Genomic DNA, 25875 nt, shown 5'->3' on the forward strand with positions numbered 1-25875 from the left:
CTCTAGAGCATAAATGTGCTTTACGGCACATTTGTGACACTCCTAGGCCGGCACAGGGGCCTGCGCTGGCTATAAGGGTGTGGTGAATTGTGCTCTAAGAATTCTAGTATTAGCTCTGGCACACGGAAATGAGAGTTGACTCATGCTAACACCTCATTGGTTCCCTGGTGTGCCATAACACCTCTTTGGCTCTTGGAACAATCAGCCACATTGGTCCATTTTGAGTAAAGTGGAAACTCGTTTCTTATCAGGCTTCAAGGCTGTGAGTAGCCTTGAGCTGTGAGGCCTGGAACACGACTCTGGTGCTCAGGGGACTCCACATGCCTCTCCTGCAACAAGAGAGCTGGCTGAGAATAGATTTTCCAGCCCAGGTGGTAGAGGAGTGGTGACTGGAGTAGCCATGTCCATGCATTCCATGCAGCCATGCATTCCACACTCCAAGCATTTATATGGTTTCTCACCTGTGTGTGTTCTCTGATGACTGGTCAGGTTTGCGGACTGGCTGAAGCTCTTTCCACACTCAAAGCATTCATAAGGTTTCTCTCCTGTGTGGGTTCTTTTGTGAACACTCAGACTTGAGCTGGTATCGAAGTTCTTTCCACAGGCCAAGCATTCATATGATTTCTCCCTTGGATGGGTTCTCTGGTTCACAGTCAATTTATTACAGTTAATGAAGCTCTTTCCACACTGCAAACATTTACATGGTTTCTCTGCTGTGTGGGATCTTTGATGGACACTCAGGCTTTTTCTATGACTGAAGCTCTTTCCACAAACCAAGCATTTATATGGTTTCTCTCCTGTGTGGGTTCTGTTGTGTAAAATCAAGCTGTTATTTTCACTGAAACTCTTTCCACACTCCAAACATTTATATGGTTTCTCCCCTGTGTGGGTTCTCTGATGCCTGGTCAGGCTGAAACCTGCGCTCTGGCTGAAACCCTTTTCACACTCCAGACATTTATATGGTTTCTCTCCTGTGTGGGTTCTTTTATGGACACTCAAACGTGAGCTCGTAATAAAGCTCTTTCCACAGTGAAAGCATTGATATGGTTTTTCTCCTGTGTTGGATCTTTGATGAACACTAAGGTGCCAGCTGGTAATGAAGCTCTTTCCACAATCCAAGCATTCATATGGTTTCTCCCCTGTGTGGGTTCTCTGATTCCTGGTTAGGCCTGCGCTCTGGCTGTAGCTCATTCCACAGTCAATGCATTCATGTGGTTTTGCCCCTGTGTGGGTTCTTTGATGGACTCTCAGATTTGAGCAGGTAATGAAACTCTTTCCACAGTGGAAACACATTTATATGGTTTTTCTCCTGTGTGGGATCTTTGATGGACACTCAGGCGTAAGCTGGTAATGAAGCTCTTTCCACACTCCAAGTATTCATATGGTTTCTCCCCAGTGTGGATTCTCTGATGCTCGCTCAGGCCTGCACTCCAACTAAAGCTCTTTCCACACTCCTTGCATTCATAAGATTTTGTCCCTGTGTGGGCTCTTTGATAGACACTCAGGCTTGAGAAGGTAATGAAGTCTTTTCCATAGTCCAAGCATTTGTATGGTTTCTCCCCTGTGTGTGTTCTGTGGTGTAAAGTCAAGTTTACTTTTGTTTACTTTGTTTACTCAAGTTTACGCGAGGCAGGCCATCGCGTGAGGCTCTCTGCAGACGCGTGTGGCCTCTGGGAACCAAGTGCCTCGGGAACTAAGTGCCAGGTAAGGCACGAGAGTTTAGCATCTGGGCGAGTTCAGCAGCAGGGCGAGGAGGCCAGGGCCCCATACACTGCCCTTCCTCTTCCCTAGAGAAAAGGGCTGCTATCCAGTGTACGGTTTTTAAAAGGACCCCTAAATAAAACAACAACAACAACAACAAAAAAAGCTATGCAGTCAGACAGCCAGCAGCAGGGTGGGGGCTATCCAGTGTTCTGCATCGAGTGCCACATGTATGATTATATGCCTCTGGGGCATAAGTCATGGGTGTGTCCTCGATGCAAGGAGCTCCAGGCTCTCAGGGAACGCGTCCGCTCCCTTGAAGCCTTGGTGGCCGACCTGGAGAAGCGCAGGCAGCCAGAGGAGGACCGTGGGGAGACTTCCGGGGACGATCAGGCTTCGTCCCAACCTCAGGCGTGCAGCTCCTCGGCTGCCCGGGTGGGAAGTCTCGGGACTGGAGGACGTCATCCTGGAGAGGAGGGAAACAATCCCCTAGGGGGGACCCCTTCTCCAGGGGATGGGCCCGTATCTGAACGCACTCAGGATACCCCTTGGCGGGAGGGGGGTCGGGGGCTTCTTGTAGTGGGGGATTCGATTATTAGAAACATAGAGAGGGGGGTTTGCGACGGATGTGAGGACCGCATGGTGACTTGCCTGCCTGGTGCGAAGGTTGCGGACATCACTTCTCGTCTAGACAGGCTAGTAGACAGTGCTGGGGGAGAGGTAGCGGCTGTGGTGCATGTCGGCACCAACGATGTGGGCAAGTGTAGCTGGGAGGTCCTGGAGGCCAAATTTAGGCTTTTAGGCAGGAAGCTGAAAGCCAGGACCTCAAAGGTAGCGTTCTCTGAAGTGCTACCTGTTCCACGCGCAGGGCCAGCTAGGCAGGCGGAGATCAGGGGTCTCAATGCATGGATGAGACGGTGGTGTAGGGAGGAGGGGTTTAGATTCGTTAGGCACTGGGGAACGTTTTGGGACAAGCGGGGCCTGTACAAGAGGGACGGGCTCCATTTGAACCAGAATGGAACCAGACTGCTGGCGCATAACATTAAAAAGGTGGCAGAGCAGCTTTTAAACTGATCCCTGGGGGAAGGCCGACAGGAGCCGAGGGGCATCCGGTTCGGGACTCCTCATCCCTATGGGATGAGGATGGGGAGGTTAGAGAACAACAAGACAAAGGCAGGGTAGGAGAAGAAATTGGGAAAGGTAGGGTGATGGGATGTGATAGACGGTTTGGCACAATGAGAGGATGCGGGGACAAAGGAGTGAATAAGCAGCCCATCCTGGGGCATTCCGTGTATAAATGCTTTTATGCGAATGCCCGAAGTCTACGAGCAAAGGTGGGAGAACTGGAATGTCTGGTGACAAGGGAAAATATTGACATAGTGGGCATAACGGAAACCTGGTGGAATGCGGAGAATCAGTGGGATACCGCAATCCCGGGCTATAAACTCTACAGGAGGGACAGGCAGGGGCGTGTTGGAGGTGGGGTGGCCCTTTATGTTAAGGAAGGGATAGAATCCAGCAAAGTAGAGATTGAAGGTGGGTCCGACTCCACCGTAGAATCTCTGTGGGTTAAATTACCAGGCTTGTGCAGCAATGTAATACTGGGGGTGTGCTATCGTCCTCCAGACCAGAAATCAGATGGGGACCTTGAAATGAGGAAACAGATCAGGGAGGTGACAAGGAAGGACAGGGTTGTAATCATGGGGGACTTCAATTATCCTCATATTGACTGGGTCAATTTGTGTTCTGGACACGATAAGGAAACCGGATTTCTTGACGTGCTAAATGACTGTGGCTTAGATCAGCTAGTCACGGAGCCCACCAGAGGACAGGTGACTCTGGATTTAATTTTGTGCGGTACGCAGGACCTGGTTAGAGATGTAAACGTTACTGAGCCATTGGGGAACAGTGATCATGCTGCGATCCGTTTTGACGTGCACGTTGGGGGAAGAATACCAGGCAAATCTCTAACAAAAACCCTTGACTTCCGACGGGCGGACTTCCCTCAAATGAGGAGGCTGGTTAGAAGGAGGTTGAAAGGGAGGGTAAAAAGAGTCCAGTCTCTCCAGAGTGCATGGAGGCTGCTTAAAACAACAGTAATAGAGGCCCAGCAGAGGTGTATACCGCAAAGAAAGAAGGGTTCCACTAAATCCAGGAGAGTGCCCGCATGGCTAACCAGCCAAGTTAGAGAGGCTGTGAAGGGCAAGGAAGCTTCCTTCCGTAAATGGAAGTCTTGCCCTAATGAAGAGAATAAAAAGGAACATAAACTGTGGCAAAAGAAATGTAAGAAGGTGATAGGGGAGGCCAAGCGAGACTATGAGGAACGCATGGCCAGCAACATTAAGGGGAATAATAAAAGCTTCTTCAAATATGTTAGAAGCAGGAAACCCGCCAGAGAAGCGGTTGGCCCTCTGGATGGTGAGGGAGGGAAAGGGGAGATAAAAGGAGACTTAGAGATGGCAGAGAAATTAAATGAGTTCTTTGCATCTGTCTTCACGGCAGAAGACCTCGGGCAGATACCGCTGCCCGAACGGCCCCTCCTAACCGAGGAGTTAAGTCAGATAGAGGTTAAAAGAGAAGATGTTTCAGACCTCATTGATAAATTAAAGATCAATAAGTCACCGGGCCCTGATGGCATACACCCAAGGGTTATTAAGGAATTGAAGAATGAAGTTGCAGATCTCTTGACTAAGGTATGCAACCTGTCCCTCAAAACGGCCACGGTGCCAGAAGATTGGAGGATAGCAAATGTCACGCCTATTTTTAAAAAGGGAAAGAGGGGGGACCCGGGAAACTATAGGCCGGTCAGCCTAACATCCATACCGGGTAAGATGGTGGAATGCCTCATCAAAGATAGGATCTCAAAACACATAGACGAACAGGCCTTGCTGAGGGAGAGTCAGCATGGCTTCTGTAAGGGTAAGTCTTGCCTCACAAACCTTATAGAATTCTTTGAAAAGGTCAACAGGCATGTGGATGCGGGAAAACCCGTGGACATTATATATCTGGACTTTCAGAAGGCGTTTGACACGGTCCCTCACCAAAGGCTACTGAAAAAACTCCACAGTCAGGGAATTAGAGGACAGGTCCTCTCGTGGATTGAGAACTGGTTGGAGGCCAGGAAGCAGAGAGTGGGTGTCAATGGGCAATTTTCACAATGGAGAGAGGTGAAAAGCGGTGTGCCCCAAGGATCTGTCCTGGGACCGGTGCTTTTCAACCTCTTCATAAATGACCTGGAGACAGGGTTGAGCAGTGAAGTGGCTAAGTTTGCAGACGACACCAAACTTTTCCGAGTGGTAAAGACCAGAAGTGATTGTGAGGAGCTCCAGAAGGATCTCTCCAGACTGGCAGAATGGGCAGCAAAATGGCAGATGCGCTTCAATGTCAGTAAGTGTAAAGTCATGCACATTGGGGCAAAAAATCAAAACTTTAGATATAGGCTGATGGGTTCTGAGCTGTCTGTGACAGATCAGGAGAGAGATCTTGGGGTGGTGGTGGACAGGTCGATGAAAGTGTCGACCCAATGTGCGGTGGCAGTGAAGAAGGCCAATTCTATGCTTGGGATCATTAGGAAGGGTATTGAGAACAAAACGGTTAGTATTATAATGCCGTTGTACAAATCGATGGTAAGGCCACACCTGGAGTATTGTGTCCAGTTCTAGTCGCCGCATCTCAAAAAAGACATAGTGGAAATGGAAAAGGTGCAAAAGAGAGCGACTAAGATGATTACGGGGCTGGGGCACCTTCCTTATGAGGAAAGGCTACGGCGTTTGGGCCTCTTCAGCCTAGAAAAGAGACGCTTGAGGGGGGACATGATTGAGACATACAAAATTATGCAGGGGATGGACAGAGTGGATAGGGAGATGCTCTTTACACTCTCACATAATACCAGAACCAGGGGACATCCACTAAAATTGAGTGTTGGGCGGGTTAGGACAGACAAAAGAAAATATTTCTTTACTCAGCGCGTGGTCGATCTGTGGAACTCCTTGCCACAGGATGTGGTGCTGGCGTCTAGCCTAGACGCCTTTAAAAGGGGATTGGATGAGTTTCTGGAGGAAAAATCCATTATGGGGTACAAGCCATGATGTGTATGCGCAACCTCCTGATTTTAAGAATGGGTTAAGTCAGAATGCCAGATGTAGGGGAGAGCACCAGGATGAGGTCTCTTGTTATCTGGTGTGCTCCCTGGGGCATTTGGTGGGCCGCTGTGAGATACAGGAAGCTGGACTAGATGGGCCTATGGCCTGATCCAGTGGGGCTGTCCTTATGTTCTTATGTTTATGTAAGTTATAATTGTAACTGAAGCACTTTCCACACCAAACATTTATATGGTTTGAACCTTGTGTATAACTTTTCAATTTTCCTACTTCTTGGTGCCAACCAGATAACATTTCTCATCTCTAATGTTGCAAGTGCACTCTGCTTCCTGGCAACCCCCTTCTTGCTTCCCTGCATAATGTTGCTAAAAGCTCTTCTGGGAGGCTTACTCCCTTGTTCACATTAAAAGTATCAATGCATTGGCTCCGAGTCCTTCAAGGTCTTACAGAGAAGTCTTATCTGTGAGATGTTGTTTTTCCCACATTCCAGAGTCTCCCTGTGAGTTGTCTCCCTGTCAGACCCTTGATTTGCCTAGAAATAGCTTTTTCACCTTTTTATGTATTTTTATGCTTTTACTAAACTTTCAAACCCATTTTAATGTTATTACGTCCCATGTATGTGTTAGATACACTCTAGAGACTATAATTATTAAAATATTTGGCTTGCATGCTAACTTAGTAATTTATTTGGCACTTCTATGATGCTCTGGTGTAAATAACTCTCTCAGTGTTCATAGCACTGTCCCTCTGAAAATATAATGTTTTAAAATGCAAAAATCCTTTTTTCCCCATGTGTTTTCCTAGCAGGGAAGAAGCTGGGAGCTTGGTTCACTCCCTTTTCATGAAGCGCGCTGTGTTTGGAACTCTTCTCTTTTGCTTGGTGCTAGGCATTCCTTGCTATTTTTAGCAAAGGCTGCTAGTCTTAGCAGTTTCAAAGAAACACAGCAAAATGGATTTTTGTTTGTGAAATGCTAAGCACATAGGCCTTTTAAACATTTGATTTGTTCTAAGCATACGTTTTCCCATTAACTGCTAAACTAATGTGTTTGTGAGCATGCTAAACATATGAACATTTTCCCTATTTCTTAAACATATAAATTAATAATTTGTTTTAAACTAATTTAGCTATAAACACCCATAGCATAGCATAAACATTTGGTTTGTTCTATAACATTAGTGGCTTTCATGGCCTTGCCTCAATACAAGCCCGTCTGGGACTCAACCTGACTTCTGCAGCCTCCACGCAGGTTTGCCTCAGAGTCCCTGGCTTCAACTGCTCTGGTCTCTGGTGGAGGCAACAGGCCTTTTGCTGCATTTCTCAGGACAGCAGCAGCCGCTTTGGCCCAACTAGCCCAACTTGGCCCAACCAGCAGTCTTGGGCCCAACTATCAGACTTATTTAAAACATATATAATCTCACATTTTTGCTATACAGGGACTCCCCCCCACTCCCCCTCCCCACCTGGATAGGCAGGAAAAACTCCTCCCCAGCAGTGCCTGGTACTGAGCAGCCCAACAATTAAAGGGGGAGAAATTCAGTGCAGAGGAAGAAGGATGACAAGCAGTGAGAATCAAGAGCAGACCTGGAAGACCTCCAAGGAGATGTAGTACTTTTCATAATCAAGTTCTATTTTCATGGAATGTACACCTTGCTTTTGTCTTCCAAAAAGGCATCAATTGGAACAAGCTTAGCTTTCCAACACTGAAGCACAGCAAGCGTCTCCTGGGCAAAAGTTCTAGCCCAGAAACCCCATTTCTATAGTGCAGTCCAAATCGTGAAAAACCATCCAAGATGAACCATCCAAGCCTTTGTTTCCTTCCCACCAGTGGGAAAGGGGATCTTTACCCACAGAGGGACTGGGAATGTGAGGTGAGGAACAGGCAAGGACCAAAGAACCCAGAGGATGGGAAATATTGTTTGATTTAAAGAGCAAGATCATAGCCGGCAGGCATACGAACATAAAAAAATTAAAAAATAAATAAAAACATAAGAAAAGCCCTGCAGGATCAAGTCCAGAGCCCATCTATCCAGTTTCCTGTATCTCACAGAGACCCACCAGATGCCTCGGAGCACACACAAGACAAGAGACCTGCATCCTTTTGCCCTCCCTTGCATCTGGCATTTTGAGGTAGTCTGCTTCTAAAATCAGGAGTTTGCACATACTTGTAAACTTTGGTGAACTCCTCCAGATATCTGACCATGCGGAGTAAAGAAAAATTTTATTTTGTCTGTCCCAACTCTCCCAACACTCAATCTTAGTGTATGTCCCCTGGTTCTGAAGTTATTTGAGAGGAAAAAGAGCATCTCTCTATCCACTCTATCCATCCCCTGCATAATTTTGTATGTCTCCATCAAAGGCCTTTCCTCGTAAGGGAGGTGCCACAGCCCAGTAATCATTCCAGTTGCTCTCCTCTGCACTTTTTCTAGTTCCACTATATCCTTTTTAAGTTCTGGGGTCCAGAACTGAACACAATACTCCAGGTGTGGCCTTACCATCGATTTGTACAACGGCATTATAATATCAGCTGTTTTATTCTCAATTCCCTTTTTAATTATCGCTAGCAACTGTTACCCTGCATGTTCCCGATCTCGTCTGATCTCAGAAGCTAAGCAGGGTCAGGCTTGGTTAGTACTTGGATGGGAGACTGCCTCGGAATACCGGGTGCTGTAGGCTTATACCATTGTCTTTCGAGACTGAAGGGTTCCAACCAGCATGGAATTGGCCTTCTTCACTACCACCGCACATTCGGTTGATGCTTTCAACGAGCTGTCTACTAGCACCCCAAGATCTATCTCCTGAGCTGTTGTACACAGCTCTGGACTTCCTGTCAGCACGCCAGCTGCTTGTAATGCCACAAAGCTTTTTACGGCTGCTTTGTAGCAGCCTGTGCCAGCAGAATGCACATTCTGCTGGTGCTCCAGTTAGATAGCTGTTCTGCTGGCTCAGAACCCAGGAGTGTAACAGCAGGGAAAGGGTTAGCATCCAGCTCCACACAAGTGCCTACCATTCCCAACCCTTCTGCCCCACTTCCACCTAGAAGCTCCCCTGTTCCTTCTCCATCCACTCTCATTCCTCCCATCATACAGCCTCACCGCCATCCACCTCACCCCGCCAGCAGATGGAATCTACTCCAACAGTCAGCACCCACACCTGGCCTAATGGCACTTGGTGGTAGATGCAACACTACACTGGCATCCTCCTCCTTTGAGTGGCGGAACATGGCCAGTTCTGCTGGTGGCAGAGGGGGAGTGGATTGGGCTGTATGCAACAGCATATTCCCACTAAAGAGACTGATAATCTCTTTTCAGCTGTTCCTCACAATGATGAGATCAAGAAACTTGATTTTGCTCAATGAACTTTATAGCTGAACAAGGACTTGAACCCCCAGTGTGAGGGGTTAAAACGCACTGCTGTAATATTCATAACAGGTGCCTAATGGCCACCAAGGAATGTCTACATCGGTTTGGCAAGCTGTCAAAGCTCAACTTTCTTTCCCAGTGCTTGTCTTCTCAGCACCTTGGCCACTGCTGCGTGGACATCCTTGTTCCGCAGGGTGTAAATGATTGGGTTGAGCAGGGGAGTGACTATGATGTAAAAGACAGCTGTTTTCTTGTCAAAATCACCTGAGGTGCTAGACTGGGGTTTCATGTACACAAATATGGCAGTCCCAAAGAACAAGGTGACTACCACCAGGTGAGAGGCGCATGTGGAGAAGGCCTTGCTTCTTCCAGCAGCTGACTTCATTTGCAACACGGAGGACAGAATGAGCCCATAGGAGATAAGAATAACAGAAAGGGGAACCAGAAGAATCACCACACCCATCACAAATATGACAAACTCTGTGACCTGTGTGTTCCCACATGCAAGCTTCAGTAGCATTGGCACTTCGCAAAAGAAGTGGTTGATGCGATTGGCTCCACAGATTGGGAATTGAAGCGTGGCGATCACATCCATCATGGCACAGAGGAAGCCACCTGCCCAGGAGACTGTGGCCAGCTGCCACTGGCGCCCCCTGTTCATGATGACGGCATATAATAGGGGACTGCAGATGGCCAAGTAGCGGTCATAGGCCATGACACCCAACAGAGCGCATTCAGTGCTCCCCAGGGACGTAGCAATGTACATCTGAGCTATACATCGGGTGAACGAGATAGTCCTGTTTTCGGATAGGAGATGAGCCAGCGTCTGGGGCACAGTGCTGGTGACATAGCAGATTTCTAGACCTGAAAGGTTTGAGAGGAAGAAGTACATGGGTGTGCGGAGACAAGAGTCAACGTGAACCAGCAGAATGATCACCAGGTTCCCTACTAAGGCAAGCACGTAGATGATGAGGATTAGAATGAAGAGCAGAATCTCTGTGTTTCTGTTATTGGAGAGCCCCTCCAAGAAGAACTCTGAGACAGAAGTGAAGTTCTTAGTCTGCATCTTGGCTTCCTATATGTAGAGAAAGGACAACAGTGAGAGGTAGCGTCTTTCTCAGGGAATAAGTCACACCTAAATCAAATCATTCTTTGACTTACCTGAGATTAGAGTAAAGCACGAACAACCTCATATCATGATCTTTGTCAAAATCATAGAAATATCCTTTTATTTTAAAGGTCCTGTGTTCTTTTATCCAAAGATATCTTTCAGGTTAGCAGGCCTCCTGCTCACCCAGGCCTTCTTGGGAGTTACTGCTTTTGAAGTATTTATTTTTGAACAAGCATTTCTAAATTTCAACATTTTTAATCTTTTGCTTCTGTTGCCTTTGACTCAGCTAAAGGCAGTGTGAGGTTCGTTACCAGGAGTGCTATGTCCCAAATTAACACTTGGAAGGAAGGTATAGCAGAAAACAGCCTGTTTATTGCTGGTACCAAAGCAAGGCAGCAAGGAGGCCAGTGGCCTCAGATCATGTGCAAGCGTAGCTAGACGCAGCTACCATTTTATACTCATTTCAAACATAGACAAGCAAAGACAAAGGGTCCTGTAAAATTCCATCCCTGCCACACTCAAACACCCCCTTTACCCCTCCTCTTAGTTGTTGCCTTGGCAAGATAACACAGACCAGCTCTGTCTGGTCTTCAAGGACTAGGGCACTAGAGAGCCGGGCACTGGGTCAGGGGTGGCTCACAGTTTCTTGCTAATAAGCATTTTAGGCTCTCAAGCATTTTAGGACCAGAGTCAGAACTGATGTTAAAATGGCATTACTTTGGTTAGAGTTTAGTGAGAGCTCTTGGCCCACGGCATCAGCTTCTATAATCTGCTGTGTGGTTTGCTTTAAGCATATAATTAATGAGTGCATAAGTGAATATTCTTCATTACTCTTGTCTTGAAACAAGACTAACATCTACAGTTAAAAGTAGTCATTTTTTTATTTTCTGAACTCTGGTTGAGATCTCATTTGAACTTTGGATACATGGTTTAGTTAAGTCTGCCCCCTGCAGAGATAACCTGGACCCTGGGGTATATGTATAGGGAGAGTCAGATAGACCCTGCTCCCCGTACCTCCTCATCATCGTGGGCTTCAGCCAGCATTTTTAAGCTATTACTACTCCATACATGATGCATCCATCTCTAACACCCCACTCCTGTCGTTGTCAGACATTCCTGCTTCCTTACAGCAGGGGTGCCATTTTCCTGTGCATGGAGCTGTCCTAGAGGTCCCTGGATGGCTTCTTCAGCCTTGGCAGTTTCCTTGGACAGTGGCGAGACCAGAAAGTTGTACTGGGCTGGCCCAAAAGGGCTTCTAGACACTGGTTTCATCATGGTTTACCTGCAACATTTTACACTGTTCAAGTAAAGCAATGATTTCCAAATGGACTTCAGTCCAATGGACTTCAATTACTTCAGGTTCCTGGGTTGTAATCAGTCCATAAACATGCCTTAGCTATGCTATTCTAATTTTCAATTATGGTCAAGAGAAACTAACCTTGGTTAAGCATGATATCTTGTTAGGAGTCAGCAGTCTTGATTTGTATGCATAGAACAGTGAGTTTCAACCAGTGTGCCATGGCATATTGGTGTGCCTTGAAAGGTTCACGGATGTGCTGCAGGAGTTTGGAGCACAGCAGCTTAAAATTGTGAGAAAAACTCTTCAATGGCTCTGTTTCTAGGGCAGCTGTCTGTAGTAACAAATTGTTTGTTCCTCTTCCTTCATCAGAGTTAGCAAAGAAAGAAGGACAGACCATTCAATACTACAGAAAGTTGCCCTAGAAGCAGATCTGCAGAAACAGGAAGAGTCTCCTGGAAATCAGACGTGACATCACAAGAGGCAAAGATCATGGACGTCAGTGTGCCGTGAGTAGAAAAACATTGGAAATCACTGGTTAGAGCAGTGTTTTGCAGCATTTGTCCTCTGCTGTACCACTTCACATAGTCCACCTATTTGAAGTACCACTGAACGTAACTGGCGATGACATCATTGGCAGTAACTTCTGGGTTGGGAGGCCAGATGCATTGTGACAAACACTAGTAAAAGGCTCAGGGTGGACAGGAGGACTTTATCAAGCACAGAAAGCATGCTTTTGTCCCCTTCTCCCTGGGAAAGCCCCAAGCCCCACAATGGGGCTTCTCAAATCTGTGACAGATATTCTGCTGGTGCTCACTGGACAGCCTGCATGTTGGGCTTTGCAGTTGACATGGAGGATAGGATATGGCAGAGCAGAGCTCCACTGATCCCACTTCCCTCTGGGCCAGTTCCTCTCTCTGCCCACTCCCTGCCTCCCCCCACCCCAAAAATATTCACCACCAGCGGTTGCTTCAGGAGCGCCACACAGCCCTCCACACAGCACTGAGGCTCAGTGCAGACTGGCGCTGGCCCAATGCTGGCAGCCCCTCCTCTCCAGGTGCCATGGACATGCCTTACGTTATACAGTACATGCATATTGGAACTGAGGGCCGGCACTGAGGTTAGATAGGATTAGGCCTAAGTATCAATTAAATCCTAAATCCTTAGCTGCTTCCCCTTTCCCCCTAATCTGAATTCGAAATAGCAGAATTAAGTCTTACCTTCATGCTTCTCCCAAGTGTTCCTCAGCATTAAAAAAGGCTCAAGTTAAGAAATACAACAGCTGAGCCATTTTCAGCCAGCTGTCTAATGGAAGGTGATGAATAAAATGGACCGTCAATAGCGTCAGAGGACAGTGTCTTAAGAAAGAGCTAGTGCTGGAAGTTTTCTCTCTGCTGCTTTGCCTCTAGCAGGTTCTCACTGCTTTGACACCTGCTGGCTCATTCTTGCAGAAAACATCTTGCTGGTACTAGCAATAAATGGCAAGTACTGTCTAAAGACCACAGGAAATCATGATGAGATCTGAAGGCCGGATCTCTTGCCTTTAGGACGGGGAGAGAAGCTGCTTTCTGGGGACTCAGACAAGTGTCAACTTGGCCGAGCCCTGTTTATCTTGATAGAAGGCAGTTCAGTGACCCTGCCAGTCGTCCTTCCACACTGTGTGAGATCCTTTAACTCAGGGGTGTTGAACTCATTTCATCCTGGGGGCCACATTGGATTTATGGCACTTGCAGCCTCTCTCTTCTGCCTCAGACCCAAGACCCAATTCTACCCCCAAGCAGTCTCTCTTCTGCATCAGCCCCCCAGACCCAATTCTACCCCAAGCAGCCTCTCTCTTCTGCCCCAGCCCCCCTTGACCCAATTCTACCCCCAAGCAGCCTCTCTTCTGCCTCAGCCCCCCAGACCCAATTCTACCCCATGCAGCCTCTCTTCTGCATCAGCCCCCCAGACCTAATTCTACCCCCATGCAGCCTCTCTTTTCTGCCTCAGCCCCCCTTGACCCAATTCTACCCCCGAGCAGCCTCTCTCTTCTGCCTCAGCCCCCCTTGATCCAATTCTACCCCCAAGCAGCCTCTCTTCTGCCTCAGCCCCCCAGACCCATCCTCTTAACCCACCCCAGAGAAGCTTCTGTGGCTCTCCTGCCTCCTACTCTCAGCTTCCCTCCCTCCTGCCCACTCAGCCGCCAGCCAGCCAGCCAAGTTCCTGGTCGCTCCCCCAGCCCCCACCTACCTGCAACTGGAGGAAAAGTGGTGTGTGGCGTTCCCAGCCCTTAGAATTTACCTCCAGGCATGACTGGAGCAGAGCTCCGGTCGTGGTTGAAGCAAGCGGGGGTGGGGCAGCCCCAGAACTCCCCCAAAGCCTGGGGCCTGCCTGAAATGGCTCTGCGGGCCAGATGCGGCCCGCGGGCCTTATCTTTGACTCCCCTGCTTTAACTGAAGCTGCCAAAAAAACCTATTCATGCAAAACAGGAGCTCTGCCAATGAGCTAACATTCCTAAATCACCTCTGAAATTGCTCCTTCAACCCATTTTTAAATCTACTCTGCTTCTTCCATTGCTGAGCTGTTCTCAGCATTATAAGATAGGTAGCCTGCTGGTTTTCCCTCTCCATCTGCTTCATGGAAGGGTGGGGAATTTGGTTAATCAAGAATCTGTACCTACTACTCGAGGATTCCTCCAATTCCTTTGGTGCTTTCCTCTGGATTGTTAGTGGCCTCTTATCTACTCCCACAACCCTCTTGGGTAGTCAGACTTTAATAAAGCACTCTGGGAAAAAGTTCTTTGCACTTTCAAGAAAAGACATGGAAATGAAAAATCACATATACCATTTTGTGAAAGAAATTATTCCCAATTGGTTGACAGGGGTAAGGCAAGGTGACCTTTGACCCTAGACCTGGATAGCCCAATAGAGTATAAGCAGAGTACTAAGAATTACTTTAAAATTATAGCATATGCACAATAGAAGAGAGAGTTGCTTGATTTTTAAAAACAAATGCTTAAACAGCTTGAAAAACCACATTGCTATAGCATAACTGCCTGAAGCACAGAAAAGTCATTTTAAACATCATAAGTTGGTCTCACAGAGAACAGGACAAGCAGTTTGAGAAGAAAAGAAAAAAGTATTTTCAGAAGTTTGCTAGTTTCAAAGAAGCTACACAGAGTAAAAGCAACCAGAGAGATAATGGGAGTAGTAATAGTACATACTTCTTCTCAAAACTATCTTGACAGCGGAAGTCCCGCCATTTTTTCTGGAAATCCCGCCCCTTGAGGGGTTTCAAGTGACCCCTCAAACAACTCAGTCCGTCGCCGCGGACCAACAGGAAGGGGTTTTGTGGCGCCAGGATATTTGGTGTGGCGGGAAAAGGAGCTCCCCAATGAAGTGCTGGAAAGGGGTTCATGTGAGCCCTCAAACAACTCGCCCCATCGCCACTGACCAATAGGAAGGGGTTTTGTGGCGCCAGGATTTTTGGTGTGGCAGGAAAAGGAGCCCCCCAATGAAGTGCTGGAAAAGGATTCATGTGACCCCTCAAACAACTTTCCCCGTCGCCGCCGACCAATAGGTGTAGTTTTCGTAGTTCGAGGGGTCATATGAACCCCTTTCCAGCACTTGTGTGTGTGTGTGTGTGTGTGTGTGTGTGTGTGTGTGTGTGTGTATATATATATATATATATATATATACATACACACACACAATTAGAGGTAAGTCTCAAAAAACCAAAATTCTTGATTTTAGGAAAGTTTAGTTTAACACTGCAGACAATCCTTATCTTAAAATTGTCAAGGATGTTTTTGGAAAAACACTTGCAGAGGGGAGTTCAGAACAGCTAGACAGATAACAGGACCATCCTTAAGAAAGATTCTTAGTAAGAATAACAACTGAAGATAAGAGAGGGGGGTTAGTGTGGAATTGCCTCAAAGGCAGTTTTTGCTGACATGTAATGTGTTTGAGAAGTTGTTGAGGAGAAATCACATATGCAGAGTACTATTTGGGTTGTTTTGTGTTAGAGTGTAGAAAGGTCACAAGAAACTAGCTGAAGCCTTATGACATTTTAATAAGTGCTAGCCAGTCACAAAAGAAAGGTCATAAAGCCCTCAATACCAATATACTTAAAGTAAATAGTTATATAGAATTATATAGTAAAATTCTTAAAAAGGAGTTTAAAAGATTCTAGTTTACGCAGGTTAGCAGAGGGCCCACAAGAAATATACTGAAACCAGGAGAAGATGCAGATGAGTAGCATAAGTAATTAGGAAGGGTTTAAAAGTATAAAAGTCAATAAATGGGTTAGAAGTTCTGCCAAATTAAGGTCTTCACACCCATGTTTAAGTATTTGTGTGTTCTCTTTAATAGGGATAGTATGAAAACTTATTTTCTCAAAGAGGTCCCTGATTAGACTAATAAATATGAGTAGGGGTCAGTGTTGGATAGAATAATGTTACAGTGAACCCTACTGGTTTTGGAAACTGTTGGAAATAGTGTAATTTTGGCAAAGTGTTGAGATGAAACCCCACCTGTATGTAAATAAGAGCCAATCAATGGTTTTGCTCACTTGTTGCCCACCTATTTTCCATCTTGTATGTAAATGGTATTTATCTATGTCCTATTAAAAATGAGCCCCATTTATGATGTCAAACCTTCAGCGAATGAGAAGTCTGGATTTTCAAACAAAGGATTGTGTGGTATAAAGGTTAAGGACCAGCGTTCAGATCTGGACATGAGTCCCGTTGACCAATTGTTTACAATTCAATAAAAGCCTGTGAACTTTCATCCTTGTGTACCAAGTCATTCTGAGTTGCTTATTTCAGTGGCTGTTTTGTTACCAAAAAGGCTGCTTTGTTTAGGGGAATTAGTATATTAACCTTTTGGAAACTTTTGGGACCATAGGCTGGATACCAAGACAGCGTAGAGCAAAGAGATCCCTAGTCTAGCTTAAAGAGGTGACTGGGAGGAAGGTAACTTTCAATCAAAGGATTATATTTTTATTGCAAAAACACACAAAGGTAAACATAATACACATGGATAATTGATAAGTATAGATTTCTAGTACTTATTTATAGTGTACCTAGCTAGTGGTGGCTGCATGTGCTATGTATTTGGGTGCATCCGAAAAGGAATCAGAAATGGATAGGATGTAGGGAAGTATTTAGGGGTTCCTTAATCTGCTAAACCCAGTTGCTGACTAAAGATGGGGGAGAAGGGAGGAACAGATAGGGAAGAGGGGAGGGAGTTTAGACGCAAGTTATATTTACCTGTCGGGGGGGGCAGTTGGATGGGAGAGAGTATGGCCACTCCGGCAGGAGGGCAGTCAGAGAGAGAGAGCATGTGCTCTGAGTTCTCTCTTATAAGAGTTGTCTTTGACCTGGACGTTGACCTAAACTGACCGGAAGTATCCCAGAGCTTTGCACATGCTCAGTATACGTGGAGTATGTAAAGAAAAGGTGGAAGGGTCCAGAACCAGCTATCAGCAAAGCCTGACTCTGGGGGAGGGGGAGTAGCTTACTTCCTGTTGCTACTGGATTTTGGAGTCTGGAGGTGGTTTAATGGCTGTGATTTAATTAACAATAGGTGATAGACTTTGCTGCCAAAGTCCTCCTCCTTTAAGGTGTTTGCATATTCAGTGATTGACTTAAACAATAAAGACATTTCCAGTGTCTCTAGAGAAAAATGAGTCTTCCCAGACTGACAAACAACATGAGAAATGAGTGAGCTTAAGATCTGACTCCTTTTGTGGCCTGAAAGGGAAGTTTTAGGCCTGCATTTTAGTCCAAAATACATTAGATATAAAAACACAACTTGGAAGGGAAAAGGGGATTTTCACGTAACAGTTTGGCCTTGCAACATCAGAACAGAATGAACACTAATGTTAGCACAGGCATCCCATGGTGTCCACGGATCTGGGTATTCATGGTTCTCTTCTTCCATGGCCCATTGCTTTCATTTACATTGATTAAATTCCCCTGAAGCGATAAGGTGTCTTGCTTGAACAAACACTATAAGCCATTGTTTCTGAACCAGTGGTACTTGTATGGGGGCATGGGTGGTGTGGGGTGTGTATGGAGGTGTGTGGGGGGTGTGGTAGCATGGAGATAGGGTCCCCCTTATCCACAGTTTCCAGTATTGGTGGTGGGAGCAAGAATGTATCCCCTGTAGATACCATGGGACACCCATATTGGTTGAGTTCCTATTTCTCCCACTTTCTCTACAGAACATTGCAATTCTAGGCTGCATTCCTAACCACACTTTCCTGAAAGTAAGCCCCATTGAACAAAATAGGACTTACTTCTGAGTAGACCTGGTCCTCATTGCCATACATGAACCCCCTCTCCCCAAGACGGGCCAGGCAGACATGAAATGACTTACCCAAGACTACAGAGGCAAACTTCATGTTAGGGGAATGGAACCTCCTTACAGAAGGCCCAGGGGAATGGTGCCTCATGCTTAGCACACAAAACCCCCTATTTGCTTCCCCCTTTCCCTCTACTGAATCAGCAGTTGAATGGGTAAAAACCTTGCTGCCACCATCTGCCACCATCCCAAGCTATAGAGACCAGACAGAGGAGGGCCATCAGGGAACAGCTGAAACTTCATCTGGTCCAATAAACTAGGGATGGGGATTTAATACAACCTCATCAGAGGTCCCTAGGACAAACAAGAATAAGAGTATCCAACAACCCCAAGGCCAAGGAATAGAAATGGTGACTGAGATAGGACTAGATTACTAGTGCCCAAATTCCACATTCAAGATTTACTGCTGTATTATTCATGAAAAGTGCCTGATGGCCACTGAGCAAATTCTACAACAATGTGGCAAGATGTCATGGCTCAACTTTCTGTCCCATGCTCTGTCTTCTCAGCACGTTGGCCACTGCCGTGTGGATATCCTTGTTCCGCAGGGTGTAAATGATTGGGTTGAGCAGCGGAGTAACCACAATGTAAAAGAAAGCAATTTGTTTGTCATGATTAGAAGTTGTGCCTGCCCGAGGTTTCAAATACATGCAGATGAGAGTACCATAGAACAAGGTGACCACGGCCAGATGGGAAGCACAAGTGGAGAAGGCCTTGCTCTTTCCAGCAGCCGACTGCATTTGTAACACCGCCCACAGAATAAGCCCATATGAGGTCAAGATGATAGATAGGGGGACCAGAAGGATCAATGCAGACACCACAAAAACAGCAAGCTCTAAGACATGGGTGTTGCCACATGCCAGTTTCAGCAGCACGGGCAGCTCACAGAAGAACTGGCTGATGTGATTTGGGTTACAGAAGGGGAGGCGAAGGGTGCAGATCACATTTATTATAGGGAGGAGGAATCCACCTGCCCAGGAGGCTGAGGCCAGCTGCCGCTGGCGCTCTCTGTTCATGGCCACAGTATATATTAGAGGACTGCAGATGGCCAAGTAGCGGTCATAGGCCATGGCTCCCAACAGAATACACTCAGTGCTTCCGAGGCACAAAGCAATGTACATCTGGACTGCACACCGGATGAAGGAGATAACCCTCTTTCCTGATAACAGATGAGCCAGCATCTGAGGTACGGTGGTGGTGACATAACAGATTTCTAGGCTTGACAGGTTTGTGAGGAAGAAGTACATGGGCGTGTGGAGATGGGCATCAACCTGCACCAGCAGAATGATGACCAGGTTCCCCAGGATGGTAACCAAGTAGATGATGAGGATTATAGTGAAGAGTAGAATCTGTGTGTTTCGGTCATTGGAGAGTCCCTCCAGGATGAATTCTGTGACTGAGGTCAAGTTCTCAGGCCTCATGCTGGCCTCCTGCTTATGGAGAAAGGGCAACAGTGAAAGACCATATCTTCTAGAATGGGGCTACCCTAGCAGCCCAATCCTAACCAGCACCATTCCCACACGTCAGTGGATCATGTGTCCTGTTGACCATAAAGCATGCACTGGTAGTGCACGTTGCAAAAGCACCAGTGGGAGGGCTGTGTATGCCAGCAAATCAGCTCAGCTCTGCCTGAGGAAGTTAGCTTGCTCAGGCCTTTGAACAAGCCAGGGGATGGGCGGAACATGGGATAGGATGGGAGGAATGGGGTAGTGACGGGGCAGGAAGAATGGCAGATCGGGCCTGGGAGGGGGAGGGAGTTGGGCTGCAGCACATGCCAAATCCCGAACCCTCTTCCCAGGCCTGGTCCACCTTCCTGAGTCAACAGGGACTTGTGCCAGCGATTGTGTTGGTACAGGTGATTTCCCCAAATCAAAGCCCCAGCATTTAATGGGCCCAGCATGAGGTTGGCAGTTCATCTGTAAGATAGCATTCGCTTCCAGGCAGCAAGGCTCCAAGCTGCCTGGAGTGAGCAAGCTCTTGCGTGAAGCTGAAGGGTGCACACATGACTTGCCTGCCTCTGGAGCCCACCCCTCTAGCTGCATTCAGCCAGGCAAGCAAGCAGTCGGAGCTCTTGCAGCACATGGTTTGCAAGCCGCGCCCAAGCGTTCCAAAGCACCCTGACGCTGTAGCAGGCCTTCCTCCTTCCTGTGGCACAGTTAAAGCTTGACACAATTTACTGTCTGATCCTGCTCACGGAAAGGGGTTTGCAGCTGCCCCCACCACTTCCAGCTTCACTCCACCTCATCAGAGCCCAGTCATGGCAGCTCCACACTCATGGCGCTCCACATTCATGCGCACTCATGGCACTCAGGCGCACTCAGGCGCACTCAGGCGCACTCCACACTCAGGCGCTTTGGGGAGGGGGACCTGAGCAGCACCCTTCAGTAGAGAAAGTTAAAGAAAAACAGTGGGGGGGGGTGGAGCTGCTCAATTTCACCCCAGTCGCAGAATTGCAGAATGGAGGAGATGAGGGAGACTGCTGTAATGGGATGACCCTTCCTCCATCATCTTGAATCGTCTCCCCTCCCCTTGGCACATTTTTGCCCACTAGCCCTTCACCCCACTGCCTCCTGTGGCTTCTCTCCCTCTCTCTTCTGCTTTGCTGCTTGCCCTATACTTTCCTCTCACTCACTGAGGAGAAGCTGAGCCAGCTGGGAGCCCAAGCCTATGCTTCTCTAATCAGAAGTAAGCCCTATTATAGTCAGTGGGGCTTTCTCCCAGGGAAGTGTGGGTGGGGTTGTAGCCTGAGACCCCAAGCCTATGCTTGCCTACTCAGAAGTAAGTCCCATTATAATCAATGGGGCTTTCTCCCAGGAAAGTGTGGGTAGGGTTGTAGCCTGGAACTGCCTGGTCTGTTACCATGACAAAGTGTTCACTCCACATGGCTTGAGTCACAGCTTCTCCTCCTCCCCCCCCCCCCACTGAAAGGGGAAAAGAATTTAGCTGGTTTCTGGGGGGGGGGGGGTGAGGTTTTCCTACCTCTTCCTGGAAACTAGAGAGTGGTGTGTGAAGATGGTGGTGCTTCTCCCTGTGACTTAGAAGTGTGGGAGCTTCAGCACTTTTCCTTACCCTACAGTGTGCAAAATTCAAGTTTAGGATGCAATTCATTTCCCATTCCAGGCCATGGCAGAACTCTTTCTGTCTGCGGTCAATGGAGCTGAGTTGCAGGATGATGAAGGCAGATCAAACTAAGGAGGAGGACTATTTGCTCACACTCCAGGATGATTAATTTCTCCCCAACTACTGACATCAGGCAAGGGAACCAAAGTGAGCAGCCATTGCATTGTTATGGGGGGGGGGGGGATAGGAAAAAGAGGCTACTTGCTCTGCATAACATGGGGTCCCTGGGAGATCACTTTGGAGACCCACTGCAAATAGCCCTGCAGCAGGAATGAGCCTGATTCCCAGGCTGCTGGTGGCCACTAGGTGTCAATTAGGATGCCTGCCTAGATCAATCTGGGCTTATTTTCAACTCAGCTATGTAATCACCCAGTGACTGAGAGTTCAAGCCTAGGCATGTCTACTCAGAAGTAAGTCCCATTATAGTCAATAGTGCTTACTCCCAGATAAGTGTGGCTAGGGTTGCAGCCTCAGTCTTGGGCAGAATGGGCAAAATCAAAATGCAAGCTGAGCCTCTAGGCATGGGCAGAGTGTCTTTTTGCCCTGCCACTGGTACCTAGGACCCTCCCTGCCTGCATTAGGATGCTTCCACAACAGAGATTAGATATTTCTCTGAGAAAACACGGTGCCTTGTGAACAAGCATCCACCCCCTTTTTCCTTGCCTACTGGTGGGATCGGGGTAAGCTTTCTAAGCCCTATGCAAGTAACCAGAGAGGCAAGCAGGATCCCCTAAAACACAAGTTTTGCCTTCTTAAGCCCTGCAGCCACTCTTTGTGGGAGGGCAGCCTGGGTCTTTTTGACTCTGCCTGGCAAAGCCTTCTCAGAAAAGGGAGTGAGAAGAAAGCAACAGTTACTAATGGTTGTAAAAATAAAAACGTTATTTATAATATTAGTAATTATTAGTTCTTTGTGAACCTGGAGAGGGGCCCCACAAAAGTGTTTCCAGCTAGGCCCGGCAGCTCCTAAGGGCAGCCCTGGCTGCAGGCCCACACTGACCCACTGCACAGACTGGGGCTTACCCCAGGGCAAAGGGATAAATATCCTCTTAACCCCACAGAGACTTCCAGCAGCCATCCTCACTCCCACGTGACGTAGCAGAAACCATGCAGGGAGTTGGATAGGGTTGAACCCACACACACACAACTATTTTGAAATAACTAAAATCTGTAAATGTTTCAGGAGCAATAATGGAGCTTTGGTTTGATGGCTGTTTGAGACCTGAAAGCATCTGCTGGGGAACAAGATGAGCCCTTCCTCTTTTCTCTACACCCAAATAGCAAAATATTGTCTTACTTACGCGTACATACTGCTTCCATGTGTTTGTCAACAACCAATCATGAGTTTTTCATATTACTGACTGGTATGATCACGCAGCAGCTGAGTTGGTTCCAGTCAGCTTTCTAACAGAAGATGATGAAGAATTTCTCAGTGGTCACTAGACTTTCTGTAACACCCAAGAATAATGAGGGAGTGTATGGCGAAAGAACTCGTATTGATGGTTTTCTCTCCACCACTTTGCCAGTGCCTGGATTTCAGTACCTTAAAGGCTAATGTCTTGTATCTCCAACATGAGACAACATCTAGGATGTGCTAGTGATAAATGGCAGAAACTATCTCAAGGGCACAGGAAATCATTATAGGTTCTGACAACACAAACAAACAGACACACTATAGTAGCCTGTGGATACTACCATTATAAGGTAGGGAAAAGATGTTCCTAAGGCTGCCATTGAACCTCCTTTTGGAAGAAGGTGGGAAGTAAGTCACAACATCCAGTTTTTTGAGATCTCTAGCCTCTAGAATGGGATAGAAGCTGGTTTATATTAGACAAGCAATCTGCTTGGCTGAGCCCTGTTTATCCTGCTAGGCACAGCTTCTCCAGTGAACCTGCTGAATGTCTTTCCAGGCCCTGTGAGCTGAGATCCTTTAAGTGGAGGTAATGAAGATCTTCATTCATTCATTCAAAGCATATGCTCAACCCATCAGCTAAGATCCCTCAACTACCTCCACAAGAGCTCTTTCAACCCATTTTTAAAACCTTCTCTGCTTGTTCAACTACCTCACAGCATTAGAAGGTGGAGTGTCTGCTGGCTTTTTTTCTCTGCCTGATTTGTGAAATTGGAGATTAATAAAGATTCTCTCTCTACTACAGGGAGATTCCTCCAATCCCTTTGGTGTTTTCCTCTGGACTTTCTGCAGTTTATTATCTGCCATTGCAACCCCTTGGTAATGAGGTTTTAATAAAGCAACCTGGGAAAAGGTTATTTGAACTTTTCAGGAAATGAAGGGGAAACAAAGAGAATGAGAAATAATTGCCAATTACTTGGCAGGACAAGAATTTTGATATCTATCTATCTATCTATCTATCTATCTATCTATCTATCTATCTATCTATCTATCTATAGATCTAGATCTAGATCTAGATCTAGATCTATAAAATGAATGTCCTGACTGACTCCTCAATGCCCAGCCCAAACCCCTGGACCTAGAAACATGAAATTTGGGGAGTGTATTCCTTCCATGACCTAAGCATCCACTAAGATGGGATGTGCTAGTAAGATTTTGACGAGCCTTTCTCCTGAGAACTTGTGTTATTGCCAGCCCTCGCTCTGCTTATCCCTGTGTTCCAGTGATAGTTAGGGAAGGGTACTGGCTTGAGAGTTGTTGGCACAGTCTAGCTACCCTCATGGGAGGCATTGCTCTGTTTATCCCTGGGTTCCAGTGAGAGGAGAGTTAGGGAAAGCCACTGGCTCAAGAGTTGTGTGGCACAGTCTAGCTTCCCTAACAGAACTTTGTAGTTCTTTGCGGTTCTTTCCTGCAAGAACTTTGAATTTGTCATTAATGCAGATAGAAGGCCCACTTACACTCATGGAGGTCGCTTCAACAGGAGTGGGGCGGAAGTGGGCAGAGACAGCCTGAGCCCCCTCCTGAATGAGAACCACACAGGTTCTGTGACCCAGCTTTTTATATCCCACATTCCCAGAGGAACATGTAAGCTCTTTGTTGGGTAAGCTCATTCAATATTTTCTTTTGTGGTCTGATATTCCTTATTTGGTCATTCCCAGCTCAAGATCCAGGACCTTTCTTTTATGGTCTGAAATCCCTTGGTTGGTCATCCCCAGCTCAAGATTTATTTATTTTTTTTTTTGGGGGGGGGGGGGCACTCCAGTGCTGCAGCAAGTCAGTCTGAATTTGCTGTAGAGGCCATCATCTTAACTAGCACACCTCTTTTCTTTAGATTTAGCCAGGGACCCTTTCTTTGAATTACTAAGATTACTTTGAAGATGAGAAATTTCCAGGATGTGGCTTTTGATCACAGGTTCCAATGTGCTCTGCTGTCTAATGCAAGGTGATGAACAGCCGATGACAATCAGAGGGAAATTCACATTATCTCTTAGAAGGAGGCTGCCTCTGAAGATTTCTGCTTTGATTGTGGCAGGATCTCTCTATCACTTAATTTATATTTTATTTATTTATACAGGTATTTATATACTGCCTTTCTCCTCAGACTTTAATCCAAGGCGGTTTACATAGGCAGGCTGTTCTAAACCCCCGTAGGGATTTTTACAATTGAATAGTTCTAGTCTTTCATAGAACTCCTCATTCCAGCTGGATTCCTTTCCGTTCTGGCCTCTCTATAGCCCTTCGCCTCCCATGCTCCACTTGACGGCAGCTCCTCTCTGCCATCAGTATATCAGCGTGTCGTCAGTTCTCGGGTACTTCCGGTTGTTTCGAACTGGTAATGCCTCAGATCTTCAGGCATACAAGGTGGCAGCTCTACCAACTGAGCTAGACCTTCTGCCCTTACACTTACTCGATTCTTCCTCCAGAATGAGAAGAGAAAGTATCTAGAATGGTTTTGATGCAAATAGTTTAAAGAACCCCTGAGATCATGCTCTGCACAGGACTACATTTTCTAAATGGAATTCATCATCCAAAAAGCACTTTTAAAAAAATCAATTCCCAGCAACTACACTCAGGAGAGAAATGGTCCATTGATATTGGTCCATTGATTAAAAACCTGGGATAATAACATAAGGTTCTACTACTGCTTTCTGACTAGCTGTTCTCTGGTGTTCGTTTCCGCACTGTCCAATGAACACTCAAGAAAACAGATATGGGAGAAAAGGCCGCTTTATTTAGCAGTTACAGCAGAAGAGGAGGCTGAGACCTGCAGCATCCAAGGCAGCGAAAGCCTCCTGTGGTGCGGAGGCGGGACCTCTGGGTGGTACCAGAACACCTCTGCCCCCCAGACAGGCATGCACCCGACTCCAAGTTGCGCCCCGTTGTTGGGCAGCGCATCTCATCCATGTCTGTCCCTTAAGGGGAAGGCAGCCAGACTGTGGTCTGCACCACCTCGAGCCTCTGAGACTCTGAGGTGTGCCCCGCGGTCCCAGCCAGGGCCTCGTCTATGTCCTCATGCCGCTGAGCCCCTGAGGACTGAAATTGGGTTCCGCCCTGCCTATGCCGCCTGAAGGTGCATGCCCAAAGTCCCATTCACGCCTCCTAGCCTGCACCACCTGCCCTCTTAAAGTGACCAATGGTAGCTGGAAAGGGGGGGCAACCCCTGGCCTATGACAGTCTGGGGTAGGTGAAAAAACTGCCTGCCCCTTGGCCAATCTTGGCAGGCAGCAAAAATTTCCTACCCGGCCCCAAATGGTGACCAGTTAGACTGCCTCTAGGGCGGGCGGATGGGTCTTCCCAGGGTGCCCACTTGCAAAGGAGCAAGAGGGCTGGGTCTAGCGCCTTTTAAAAGGCCTGCCGTAGCTGCCAGACCCAGCCCCCTTCCCCTCCCCCTTGGGGAGGGACTCTCATGTCCCAGGCCAGGCCAAACAAACTCT

General features: G+C 47.1%; 3 protein-coding genes and 1 pseudogene across 3 annotated transcripts; 1 reads left to right on the plus strand and 3 right to left on the minus strand.

Moving 5' to 3' along the window:
• Positions 1 to 306: 306 nt before the first annotated feature.
• Positions 307 to 1638, minus strand: LOC136653807 (zinc finger protein ZFP2-like). Its single transcript, XM_066630687.1, has 4 exons — positions 1625 to 1638; positions 1353 to 1572; positions 652 to 1182; positions 307 to 594 (listed from the first exon to the last, which is right to left on the minus strand). The coding sequence occupies exons 1-4, from the start codon at positions 1636 to 1638 to the stop codon at positions 307 to 309; spliced, it is 1053 nt and encodes a 350-aa protein (XP_066486784.1).
• A 2080-nt stretch (positions 1639 to 3718) lies between these two features.
• On the minus strand, positions 3719 to 10227 carry LOC136651851 (olfactory receptor 2D2-like; the record flags this gene model as incomplete). Its single annotated transcript, XM_066628573.1, has 2 exons — positions 9305 to 10227; positions 3719 to 3743 (listed from the first exon to the last, which is right to left on the minus strand). Coding segments are annotated over exons 1-2 (948 nt in total), but the record flags the coding sequence as incomplete, so codon positions are not given.
• LOC136654603 (5S ribosomal RNA) lies at positions 8359 to 8475 on the plus strand (annotated as a pseudogene).
• Positions 10228 to 18383: 8156 nt separating the features above from the next.
• On the minus strand, positions 18384 to 19334 carry LOC136653808 (olfactory receptor 2D2-like). The gene has a single exon (XM_066630688.1). The coding sequence runs from the start codon at positions 19332 to 19334 to the stop codon at positions 18384 to 18386; it is 951 nt and encodes a 316-aa protein (XP_066486785.1).
• Between the last annotated feature and the right edge of the window lie 6541 nt (positions 19335 to 25875).

The sequence above is a fragment of the Tiliqua scincoides genome, chromosome 5 (assembly GCF_035046505.1).
Source record: "Tiliqua scincoides isolate rTilSci1 chromosome 5, rTilSci1.hap2, whole genome shotgun sequence".
NCBI lineage: Eukaryota > Metazoa > Chordata > Lepidosauria > Squamata > Scincidae > Tiliqua > Tiliqua scincoides.

What these genes read in the sequence shown, in the direction of transcription:
- LOC136653807 (XM_066630687.1), bottom strand. An exon ending in TGGAGTGTGGAAAGAGCTTC is followed by an intron (nt 1,183 to 1,352) that starts ATTACCAGCTTA and finishes GGAATGAGCTAC; the next exon opens with AGCCAGAGCGCAGGCCTAAC. An exon ending in TTAACTGTAATAAATTGACT is followed by an intron (nt 595 to 651) that starts GTGAACCAGAGA and finishes GCCTGTGGAAAG; the next exon opens with AACTTCGATACCAGCTCAAG.
- LOC136653808 (XM_066630688.1), bottom strand. Translation starts at nt 19,334, where the DNA reads ATGAGGCCTGAGAACTTGACCTCAGTCACAGAATTCATCCTGGAGGGA.